The following is a 12,794-nucleotide window of genomic DNA, read 5'->3' as shown; positions in this document are numbered from 1 at the left end:
TAGAGTTTTCCACTGAAATCACAGTGTGCCATCCCAGTAGTCAGCATGTAATCTCTCTCCCAGGGTTGTCAGCTTTCTGCTCTTTTCTGCAGTGAGGCAAAAGGCCTCCAGTCTGGATGTCAATTTCATGTTGTTTTACAGGACACAAGGGGAGGACTCACAGCAAATTCGTTGTCCGGGTCCTTTTCTCCTTTCCGGAACGGCCGAGAGTAGCTGAACTGCTGTACTTCATTGGCTCTGTAGTAACTGGGAAAGATACAGCCACTTGCTATAGTTTCTTTTGGAATAGGCACTCCTTGATACGACTTCAACAAAACCTGTACTACCTCTTACACAGTCTGAGTCAGATTCACTGAGCTATGTCAAAACTGACAGTCTCCTCAACAAGGTCGCTGGAGGCTGTGTGCAATCTGACTTCATGACATGTTAATTTAATTTTGTTATTTCACAGCTCACAATTTAAACAGGTATAATATTTATGTCCATATTTATGATCTCACTTGTATAGTTTTATAACAGTTCTGTCAATCCTAGTAACACCTCAGCAGCTTCTCAGGAGAAGGAATTAGGGCTTCTGCTGGGGAACCCAGCAGGCACGGAGAGCTCAGCCCTAGGCAGTGAATGCTTCTGAGTGGAAATAAGAGCCAGAGGTCCAAAATCTAAGTGTGAGATTCCTGACTTCCCGCCCTCTGCCCAAAACCCTCAAACTGTTCTGAGTACCAACAAGCGCTTATGCTAAAAATGGAATGGACAATTATTATGGTCTGAACGTTTGTGTCCACTCAGAAATTCATCTGTTGAAATGTTAATGCCCAGTGTGATGGTCTTAGGAGCTGGGGCCTTTAAGAGGTGAAGACAGTGGAGCCCTCATGAATGGAATTTGTGTTCCTATAAAAAAGACACACCAGAGGGCTCCCTTGCCCCTTCCACAATGTAAGGTCACAATGAAAAGGTGGCTGTCTATGAACCAGGAAGCTGCCTTCCAGACACTGGATCTGCTGGTTATCTTGATCTGGGACTTCCAGCTTCCAGAACTGTGAGAATAAATGTCTGTTGTTTGTAAGTCATTAGTCTGTGGTGTTTTGGTAGAGCAGTCCCAGTGGACTGAGACAACAGAAGGTCTTCCAAATGAGAATGCATCTAAGGCTTTGGTTTTGATGTAGTTTTCAATAAAGCAAGAGTGAAAAATGTTTTTAACAAGTCAAAATAAAAAGGCCCACTTACTTTAAGATCTGCTCTGGAACTGGTTTATCTTTGTAGTTGGGTGGCAGGCTCATGACTGGCTTCACTGTGAAACACTGCATATCTGAGTCACTGGTTAAGGAGGAGAAAGGGCTGAGCCTTGAAGCTGTCATAGGCAGATGCCTGTTCCTCCTGCTTTGTACACGGAGATGGAACTGGGGTCAATCATTCCTTTCTACTAAATGCCAGAACCACAATGAAAATGGAATTTCCCTCTGTATCACTAAGATGCATTATTTAAAAATTAACCCAAAGGTATTTTTTGGTCAGAAAGCTGGCAAACAACCTGGCCACAGGAAAATAGACATCCATGAAACATCAGGATGACTAGATATGGGTGATTAGAATCTGTCTGAAATAATTTCTTTGGGTCAAGCATCCCCTTGAAATAGCCACACTCCAAAGCCAGCAGTAGGAAGTGTATCTTTGGGTATTGTTTGCTTCTCCAGGACCACAGCGGGTTACTGCACCAGGGATGCTGATAGTCACCTCCAACAAACACAACTGCCAGAGAAGCTGGGCACGCCACAGCCTGACCAGGCTAAGGAGCATCTAGGTCACACTCCCTTTGGCAAGGATACACTGCTTTGGGGATGTCTTGATTTCCTCTCCTGGGGGCGTGGTGCTGGTCATCTTCTCTGCATTGGGGAACTGGGTGAGCAACCTCAGGCTGAAGTCTTCTCTCCTCTCATACTCCTTCCCCCGATAGATGAAGATTTTATTCTGCAGGTCAGAGATGGCAAGACAAATAATTACAAATAAAGAGTGAAGATTCTGATGCTGGGCAAGTCACTTATTCCCTAGTCAAAGGGCAATCCATAGTCAAGTTCTCCCTGAATACCTACTATGTGCCCCACAGCAACCATTACTACTGACAAGAGCTCACTTTTTTTTTGCAGAGTTAAGTCATGAGCATGAAAAACAACCTCAAGCGGCTCTTCTCACAGTGCGGCCCACACCCCAGTGTGCCAACTGCAGGGCTACAAACCGTCTACACTGATCCTCAAGGAAATATACAGATTGTGTTCTAAAGGAGCTCCATGACCTCACTGGGTATGTTGTTAATTTAGCTGCCTTTTTCAGAGCCAAACACTCTGAATGAGGGAAGAAGGAGCATTCATTTACATTCAGGTACAAGTTTCTCATCTCATCATGATCCAGTAACAGCACTTTGAAGTGCTGCCTTTGAGAACGTGAAAATAGAAGACAGCAAAGGGACAGGTAAGAGGCCAGGAAGAATCCCCAACAGTCCCTTGGCCAGTCTTAAAACACAAGAAGAACAGCAACATCAATACCTCATAGAAAATAACTGCACTAAACACTTATTTTCTCCATTTCTAGCTGGAGTTTGTTTTCTCTTTTATAAAACTAGTAAAATTGGATTTTTTTTAAAAAACTCTCCTAAGTCTGGGAAGATGTTGCTGCCGGTCTAGTTAATTCCTAGCTGGTTTTTGAGGGTTCTGCTTGTCTGCTAGTCACTCAGATGCAACATGCATTTTTAATGAAAACTTGGGCTGATGTTGCCCTGTTAAATGTGTTTTAAAAAGCACTTGTTTATTTATATAACAAATATGTATGGAGTAAACAGTAAACAGGCTAGACACTCGGGATAGAATGGTGGCCTCATTGTCAGAAACTTACCTCCCAGTGAAGAGAAATAAACAAGTAAACAAGATTATCTTAGCATAAGTAGTATACTTTCTTGGCTAAACACTGAAGACAATGAAAATGGACATATATATTGGAATATTTTTCCAAACTCAGAAAGATTCATGTGACTGACACATGTACTGGGCAGTACTAACATGTACTAACATTCAGGCAACATGTGGTGGGCAGGGGATCAGAGGGTAAAGAAGACATGATTGTATGAGACAGACAGTGGCTGTGGAAGGAACTGAGATCCAGAAACTCAGCACGAGTGGGCTCAACTGGAAAGAAAGAAGCTTTAAGGAAGATACGCATGTGACTGATTGACAGATGGACAGAAGGACAGATGGGGAGGACAATCAGGCATGGGAAGTGGAAAGGATAAGGTTCAAGGACATAAAGTATGGAGTTAGTCTGAAGAAAGAACCTTGGGCTGGAAGGATGAGCCAGAACATGACAGGCTGCAGGGAATTCACAGAGCTTCTAGAAGGGGAGAACAGCATGATGGAAGCAGGAGTGCAGATAACATAGATAACATAATATGACACAGGGGAGTACGTGTGTGTCCAACTGTAGGAATCTGGGGAGACAGAGCTGATGGGGGAGGAGAAGCTACAGGATGTGGCATTTGGAGAAGGGAAAGGAGATAGGAAAGTCAACAATTATTCTGAGCTTAGCAGCTTTGGAACAGGAAGAAGATTCTGAATCTGGGGGAATAGTCTCTGACATAGAGAGGCATTTAAGTTACAAATTTTATGTGTTGAAGTAGACTTTGACAACACATAACAACTAAAAACCACTTGACACTTTATAGAGTATATAGAGTATATGCTATATATTTAATTCTCAAAACAGTCCTTGTTGTGGGCATTATTTCTCGAACCTACAGGTCAAAAAACCACAACCACCGTTTTACTGCATACAAATGACTCCAACTTTTCTATCCACCTGAGAACCTTCCTTTGAGTTTCAGATACATAGATCAAATTGCTGACCCACATTTTTTGAATTGTTCCAAATTCATTTCACATGGAGTATGTCCAAAACCAACTTTTATAATCAACTTATAAATATTTCAATGCCCCTCTGCAATCTAGTCCCTGTAGCCCTCTGCGCCCTTCTCTTATTTACCCTCATGTCCCTGCTGCTCTCCAGCCTCACGGCCTTTGAATCTGCTGTTCTCGCTGGTATCCTTGCTCATCCTAACAGCCACCTGGCTCATTCCTTCATTTCCTTCAGGTTTGGGCTCAAATATCACTTTCTCGGTAAAGAACTTCCTAGTCCCTTCATTTAAAATTGCACACCACCCCGGTGCCAGCCTCTCCATCCACCTTTCTCTTTTTCTCCCTAATGCTTATTTACTCCTCTCCTGTATGAGGCATTGTTCTGGATCATCTGACACACTGAATATTTTACTTCTTTTTTTTCTTTCTTTTTCTTTTTTTGATCTACTTAGGATATAAGATCCACAATTTCCGGGATTTTGGTTTGTTTTCAAATCTGCCCCCTTGGTGGATGCTGTCACTGCTTTCCCAACTATGCAGGCTAGAAACCTCAGAATCATTCTTGACACCCTTTTCCAGAATGTCATCCATAGAGCCCATCCACCATCAGTTAGTCTCCACCACTGTTGCCACTTCTCTCTAAAACCACCTCCCTTCTCCAAGTGGTCATCTCTTGCCTGAACACCTGCGATGTCTCTGGGAGCTAATCTGTCCAGTTCCTGTCCACTCCATCCTGAAGCCAGATAACCTTGCCAACACGAAAGGTCTGTAGTGACTCCTGTTACTCTCAGGATGCAGACAAAATACCCAACATGACCCCAAGGTTCTTCACGCTCTTCGCATACTTCCTGCTTCACCCCAGCTCCCTCCATTCCCACCACACTCATCTTCTCTCATTTCTCCCTGTTGACAGCTTCTGCCTGCTGTTTCCTCTGTCGAGAATGCTCTTTCCTTCCCTTTTACCTCTTTAACTCCCAGCTCACCTTTCAAATGGCTATGTCTATCCTGACTGTTACAAAACTCAGTGAAAACTTACACAATTTTCCTTTTTTAGGGTAAGAGTCTGTGAGTTTTGGTCAATGTAGCCATAGTCATGGCTATGACATGACACAGAACAGTTTCATTGCCACTAAATATTTCCCATGCTAATTCGTAGCCTACCCTTTCTTACCACCAGAGAAGCACAGATCCTTTCTCTGTCCCTCAAGCAAATGTTGGCTTGAGCAGAGTGTTATATAAATAAAATCAATGAATGAAATCTTTGAACTCTATCTTCCTTCACTAAGCACAAAGCAGCTGAGATTCACCCACAGGGGTGGACAGGAATTCATTCCTTTCTATTACCCAGTAGTATTCCATTATATACTTATTCACAGTTTGTTTATACTGTCACCTGTTGAGAAACACAGGTAGTGTGTAATCTTTGATGAATATGAATAAAGATGCTAAAACACTCCCTTACAAGATTTGTGTATAGGTTTTTATTTCACTTGGGTGAATACTCACTGGTTAACTGACTCTTATAGCACAGAATATTTTACCTGTTCTGTTTCAAGTATACATTTGTGTGATTATTTTTTTTAAGATTTATTTATTTATTTATATAAGAACTGGGGTATAGGTCAGAAGCGTGGGACGGTGGGAGAATTCACCAGAGCCAGAGTGGGGAGCAGAACAGGCAGATGGACCAAAGACACTGCTGAGGGGAGCAGCAGGTGAGGCAGGAAAGGTCTGTGCGTCATGTGGGGTTCTCCCTGGCCGGCAGGGAATTGAACCGGCGCTGCAGAGGCTGTGGACAGCTTCGCAGCACGGCGCTCAAATGCTGCGCCATTGGGGAGGCCCTGTTTGTGTGATTATTTAATTAACACCTCACCTACTAGGGTATAAAATCTAGAGGAGAGGAATCTTACAATTAGCACTGTACCTCAAATGACTAGTATGTATCTACAGAAAAAAGTTATTGAATGAATGAATGAATGAATGAATGATTGAACAACCTGAAAGGAATATAAATTGGTTTTTCCCCACTTTTTTTTCAATTAGGGGAAGTAAGATAAGTAATAATTGCTTTTAGACCTCCCTGGTGGCGCAAGGGGTTAAGGCACTGCACTAAGAAGCAATCTGTAGCCTCTGCAGCACAAGTTCGATCCCCCGCCAGCCAGGGAGAAACCACATGGCAAAGCAGACCTCTTCTGTCTTGTCTGCTGCTCCCCTCAGCAGTGTATTTGTGGCCTGTACCCCAGCTCTTGTATGCATACATAAATCAATATTTAAAAAAAATATAGCCTTTAAACATAGCTCAGTTCTAAGAGGCTTTTTTTTGTTGGTAGGAAACAGGAGGCTTTTTTTTGTTTTTTAGATTGTAGAATCAGTATTAGAGAAAACTAAGGGAAGGAAAGGAGGGAAAACACAGTCTTTTCACCATTATAACAAAACTTTTTATTTATTTTTGTGAACTCTTGTAGTCTTGTCCTTGGGCTTTTTGCTTTTAAACTAGCTCTGGCTGGAAATAAAATAAACAACTGAATATATCAATCCACACTCTCCCCAGCCTGACCCGTGGCAGCAGACCAGTGGAGAGGATGGTTGTTTTTCCCTTTCCATTCCACCTGGGAAAAGTCACTTAACAAAAGAGCTGCCAGAAGAGCAGAGGCAGCCGGGGTGTGGGGTGAAGAGGCGGGGTGTGGGGTGAAGAGGCGGTTGCTCAGGAAGTGGTTTCCCTCCGCGACCTCCCACAGTGAGAACACGGGTCAGCAGCTGCTAACACACTAGGCCCATCTGGAAAAGAGGTGAAGACCTTCCCTCCTTCAGACTCCACAGCTTAATGGCTTTGGAGACCACCCTGGGGCTTCTTACCCGCAGAAAAGAAGGAAAGCCCTGTCCGTAGTATCCAACAGCAAAGTATTCGGGCTGAGGCCTCATTGCCTTAATGATGTTCTCGTAAAACAAAGCTCTTTTTTTCTGGAAAATAAAACAAAGGAGGTTACAAGAGAGGTTACAAGGATGCTATTGGGGAAAAAAAATAGATTATTTGCTTTGTTGTTTCCCACTTAACACAGAGAAATAAAAGGTCTTTGGGAAACATCTTGTCAAAGAGTTAGCCTTCTCTTGAGGCAGAGGTTTTGGATCTGGGATCCAAGACGGGGTTTTGGAGAGTCTGGGAACCTCTGACGCTGTGCACAGAAAGATGTGTGTGCAAGTGTTCTGTGAAGGTGACAGTGTTCACACTTCACTGCTTTCTTCAAAGGGGTTCAGGACCCCTACAATGTTAGGAAGCACTTTCTGAGATTCACAGAGGGTGGCTGTACTTAAGCAGAGACAGAGAAAACCACATAAGGAACCTTCCATTTCCTGCAGGTGATTTGGATTAAAGTCCTTGGTTCACTTACAGGTAGCCAGAAGGTGGGAGCTTTGTTCTGTTTCTCAATATTTCATACCACCCTGTCTTTAATTTTTCACACGGGAGAGGCTTCCCAGACAAGGCTCAGTCATTCTTAAGGAAAGCGAAACAGGCAGCAGACCAAGGCCTTTGAGGGATGCCCGAGTCCCTCCCACCTACAAAGGCCAGCATGATTGTTCCCACTCCATCTAGGTGCAAGTTTTTATCACAGTAGTCTCCTTACAAAAGTAACATGTTATATTATTAACAGCTCAGCTCAATTTACTTTATGGAACCAATGAGCTATTCTTTTGTGACAGTAGGAGCTAATACATTATATTAGCAAATTCTTTTCAAAGTGACCTTGACAAGCCATCTCCCCAAATACATTAATATTACATGACAATGGGTGACCCTACCTTTTTTGACTCTTCAAACAGAATATTGTGCTTACCTACCACTGGGCATTTACAAGGCTATTTTTGTTTTGCTTTGTTTTCCAAAGTAGTTGGCCTGTGCCTACAGCCAGGTATAATACATAAATTCGGGGAACAGTAAAAGTAGAGTATGCTGGTGGTAGAAGTACTTCCCAATGAAACAAATGTGCAGAGTGGGACTCTTAAAAAAATAAAACAAGGCACAAAGGTGAACAATTCATTCATTTAGCCGGGTCCTGAGGATGTGGGCCACATGAGTAATTTGGATAAACAGAAGATGTCAGAAGTCATCTAAAATATGGGCGGTGTTCAGAGGCAGAGTAATTGAGAGGTAAAGAGTACAGGGGCTGGGAACGAGGAGGGGCCGGAGAGAAACAGAAGCACAGGGAAAGGGCAGGCGTGCAGACAGGAACCCTCTGTGGAGGATAACCTGGACCAGCTCTGGGAACAGGTTTGGGACCTCATCTTTTTTCACTTTTCCTTTCACAAGGCTTCTGTTTCCATTGTAAATGACAAAATTTATCCTGACTTTCCTAAGCTCACAGAAACAGCTTTGTGTTCACTGATCTTAGCGAGGCTGTTGTTGGCATGAGGAAATCTGACCCAGACTCACCAGGAGATTGCCAAGGCCCTCGTAGTCAAACACTTTGCTCTCGTAAGTCTCAGCCAACTCTTTGCTAAGTTTGATCGCCTTCTCCCACATCTTTAGAAATAGAAAAGTTAGGTTAAAAACAAAGAACAGGGGCCTCCCTAGTGGTGCAAGGGGTTAAGCACTGCACTATGAAGCAATCTGCAGCCTCTGTAGCACGAGTTCGATCCCCGGCTGGCCAGAGAGAAACCCACATGGCAAAGCAGACCTCTCCTGTTTCGCCTGCTGCTCCCCTCAGTAGTGTACTTCAGTACATCTACCTGTTCTGATCCCCACTCTGTCTCTGGTGAATACTCTCACCCCCCTCATCTCTGGCCTGTACTCCAGCTCTTGTATGCATACATAAATAAATCTTTAAAAAAAAAAAAAAAAAAGCAAAGAACAAAGTAGTCACTCACCTGGCAGCAAAAGCCATTTGAGAGTCACTGGCTAGGAGCAATCTGCGAGGTGAGTTGCTGCAAATATTTCCAGCCAGCTTCATCTCTTGGATCAACTAATCCTCTTGCTGACAATATAAAGTTACTATAGACTGGCTGCTTTGTTAGGGTGCATCTTTGGTAAATAAGTTTATAAGAACACAAAGAACACTGAGTGTTCCAAAGCATGTTTAAAGGGCAAAGCACTAAAGCCAGGGAACCGGTTCTGAACCTAGGCCCTGAGCATGTGAGAGTTTTATTAGAGGGTAAAGTTAGTGTGGGCTCTAGTTCTGGTCCTGGGGTGTGTAAATCTGTGTTTGGAGTTAGGCTGTTTGGGGTGGGGGGATCGAAGAGAGGCTCATAGTACTGTTGTTTGGAATTTAAGAAATTGTACTTTGAATTTAGGACATTAATTCTCTGTTTCAACTAAACTATCTACTCAGTCAAGCAGAGTTTTGGGAAATAACTTAGAGCATGTGTGATCATGTAAGTTACAGCATGATACACAATCTGGTGTCTGAGGCTGCATCCCAGATTGGGCCTGCCAATCACTTTGGTATTTCATAAGATTTCTTAGGTACTATTAAAACATAATATCCGGTCATTTTCTACTTCATTCTTGTTAAAAGGATGCTATTTTCCTTCCATTGTTTTTGACTGCTAAAGCAATGTATGTGAAGTTCACATACAGTTGTAGAACATTTTAAAATTAAATATTTTAAAATCATCATTAGCCAATTGCTTCTCAGCCTTTTGGCTAAGATCAAGTGTAAAACTATCATCAGCCGAATTTGCCCCCTGTGAAATATCACAGCCTAGGTCACTGAAAAGTCTGTGAAATGTTCCTAATGGAAACCTTTTTCAGATGGGCTGGGGCTGGTATGGGGAGCCAGAGGCAGCAGAATTGGGGTCCAGCTTTCTCCTCAGTTCAGAAAACACCAACTGTGTAAGAGACAGGGAGTTTTCCTAGCACAGTGGTTCTCAACATGTGGTCCCTGGTCCCTGACAGTACCCCAGGCCCTTTCAGGGGACTCATGAGGTCAACACTATCTTCTTTAAAAAACTCATACTGTTTGCCTTCCTCTACGTTCATCTCTCATGTGCATACAGTGGAGCTTCCCAAAGGGTACAGAATGAATGATGTCACTATCAGTTAAATGCAGGAGCAGATTATAAAAATCCATCTATTAAGTGAGAAGTTCAAAAGATTCACAAAAATGTAAAACAATACCAATACCACTCACACTAATTCTTTGGAAAATACAGTAATAGTAATTTTTCATAAAATAAATGATTAATATGCAATAAATTACTATAACAAAAGAGCAAGAATATTTAATTTTTTAAAATTCCTACAAGTATCAAAAGATATAACCCATAGAACAAAAGCTCTCCTTGAGATCCTCGATGATTTTGAAAATAAAGGAATGCAGAGACCAAAAAATGATGAACCCAACAAACTTGTTCTCTAAGTCCCAAGTACTTAATATACACAACACAGTGATCTACCTGTAGGGTTAGGGGAAGAATTAAATTAGGAAAAATGTCTGGGAATCACCTAAGATAGTAACTAGCACTAAACACATGCTAGTTATTTTATCATGATGATTATTGGCTTATTTATTAATTAACCAACATGTTCCACTGATAAAACAGATAAGGTGGCAGGAAACCACAGGAACTATGTAGGTTCCTTTAACTACCTTAATCTGGGATGTTTTGCTAGGTTAGCACAGCAATTTTTTCTTTTCTCTCCCTGCCCTTTCATTTTTTTTTTTTTTAGAATTTTTTAAAAGATTTATTTATTTATGCATACAAGAACTGGGGTACAGGCCAGAGGTGTTGGGGTGAGAGGATTCACCAGAGACAGAGTGGGGAACAGAACAGGCAGACTGACCAAGTACACTGCTGAAGGGAGCAGTGGGCAAGTCAGGGGAGGTCTGCTGCACCATGTGGGTTGCACCCTGGCCGGCTGGGGATCAAACTTGTGCTGCAATAGTTGCATCTTAAACCCTTGCACCACCAGGGAGGTCCCTCTTTTTTTTTTTTAATTTAAAAGCCAATCAATTAGACATGATTTCTCCAGCAGATCACAGACTACAACTTCCTGGTACACATCTTATGTTCATTTTACCTTCTTGCTCCCACAGGCATTTAACTTGCATGTTACCCTACAGTCTATGGAGAAAGACAGTAACCTGGATATGGGATGTGCAATTGGTGCTAGCAAACAATTTCTTGAAAATACATAGTAAAGGATGGTACCAGCTCTTGGCCCCAGCAACACCTTCTTAAGAGGTAAAATTATGATTGTGCAGAGTGGGGTTCTAAGCTGCTAATTCTAGTCTCCATTGAGTTTAGTGTTCTCAAGATAACTGATCTTTATTACCTTTGTTACCTTACGTAGTCACTTTTGTTCCCACTAAAATATCAGAATTCAAAGATACACAGGGAATAAAAAAATAAGTCATCAGTCACTGTTGTATAATAAAGAGTTTGGTCCTGAGTTTCAGGGATGGAGTTTCTATACTCTTGGAATGTCTCCAGACACAGAAGTGTCTTTGTTATTCATGGTGGACCACTTACCACATCTGAGTTTACCCTAAAAAAGGTGACACAGGGTGGCCCCTAGACACTCTCAGGATGAGGACTAGTCATGGCAGACTCATCACTCATGTGATTAGATGATTGGGAGGGGGTGTCAGAGATTGAGTTTAATCACACCACTGATGATTCAGTCAATCAAGCCTATGTAATAAAACCCCCATAAAAACTGCACAACAAAGATTAAATGAGCTTCCTGGTGGGTGAACACATCAGTTTGCCAAATCAGGTTATGTCCTAAATCTATGGGAAGAAGACACAGAAGCTTTGTAGTCCAGACCCTCCTAAATCTTGCCATTTATGCTCCTTCATTTGGCTGGTTCTGATTTATATCCTTTATAGTAAAACTGTTATCATAATACAGCATCTTTCCAAGTTTTGTTTGTTGTTGGAGCATACTGTCAAACCTGAGGGAGTCATGGGACAACCTCCCAAATTTATAGTCAATTAGTCAGAAGAGTGGGTGGCCTGGGAACCTGTGCTGGCACCAGAAGGGAGGCTTTAGGGCTGGGGAATGTGCCCTAACCTGGGGGGGGGTCTTGGATCACTCTGGGTAACTAGCACCAGAACCACATCCAGCACTGCAGTCACTTTCCTTTTCCCTATTACAAGACTAACAGCCCAACACTCACTTTGCCTTTGTCAAAATAAGATATGATTTCTTGATACAACTTCTCTTTAAGCTCTTGCTGGGTAGAAACATTGTAATTGGCCCTCTGAGGCAACTGGGAGTCACAGGGCTGGTCAGACCACTGGAAGACAAATAGAAGGAACAGAAGAGATTAAGGTAACAAGTCTATTAATTAAGTTAGTCAAAGGAGATTAGTGTAACAAATATTCAGACAAAAAAGTTATAGAAATAGTTCAGTATATCTTTGACTGATTCATAGTGTTGTAGCTTATTTATCAAACACCCAAACCACATACACACACAGACATGCCAGCCACGCAACAAGTGTTGACCTAAATGGACAAATTCTCCAGGCATTCCCAGGAAAGTCAGGCAGCCAGCCTCCATGGCCGCTGCTCATAAATTATACATGAACCTAAAGTTAGAGGAATATTTGGAGCTAGAAATATTTGTTTAGGATCCTTGATGTATCCGTGTATTTATTATTTGTAGTGTAATTTTACTTAGTGAGAGACTATAAATAGGAAAACCTTCCTATGGTACTACATTCATTTACAACTCATTTTCTGCAGTGAGATGAATCTATTTATATCTTTTATTGATGTATGTTTTGTTTCTTTAATCAGTGAGCCAATTACTAGAGACCTATAAGTTAAGTTCTGTTTCCTAAGAATTTCTAAATAAATTACTGACATTTTCTTAACCTGGATCTGAAAATTAGCAGTGCCTATTTAGCAGATATAAAGACATTCTTGAAGAAAGGCTGTCCCTTGAAAAATGAT

General features: G+C 42.0%; 1 protein-coding gene across 1 annotated transcript in view; it reads right to left on the bottom strand.

The window, feature by feature from the left end:
* Window positions 1-12,794, bottom strand: part of DOCK5 (dedicator of cytokinesis 5) — a 175,334-nt gene that overhangs the window by 15,023 nt on the left and 147,517 nt on the right. The window contains 6 exon segments of the mRNA XM_037497137.2: window positions 162-246; window positions 1,225-1,306; window positions 1,824-1,965; window positions 6,753-6,857; window positions 8,326-8,415; window positions 12,014-12,133. Of these exon segments, the coding sequence (XP_037353034.1) occupies window positions 162-246; window positions 1,225-1,306; window positions 1,824-1,965; window positions 6,753-6,857; window positions 8,326-8,415; window positions 12,014-12,133 (624 nt within the window).

The sequence above is a fragment of the Talpa occidentalis genome, unplaced genomic scaffold, assembly GCF_014898055.3.
Source record: "Talpa occidentalis isolate TD23 unplaced genomic scaffold, MPIMG_talOcc4v2.1 talOcc4.8, whole genome shotgun sequence".
NCBI classification, from domain to species: Eukaryota; Metazoa; Chordata; class Mammalia; order Eulipotyphla; family Talpidae; genus Talpa; species Talpa occidentalis.
The sequence above is the reverse complement of the archived record's forward strand: the minus strand, read 5'-3'. Positions and strand labels throughout refer to the sequence as shown.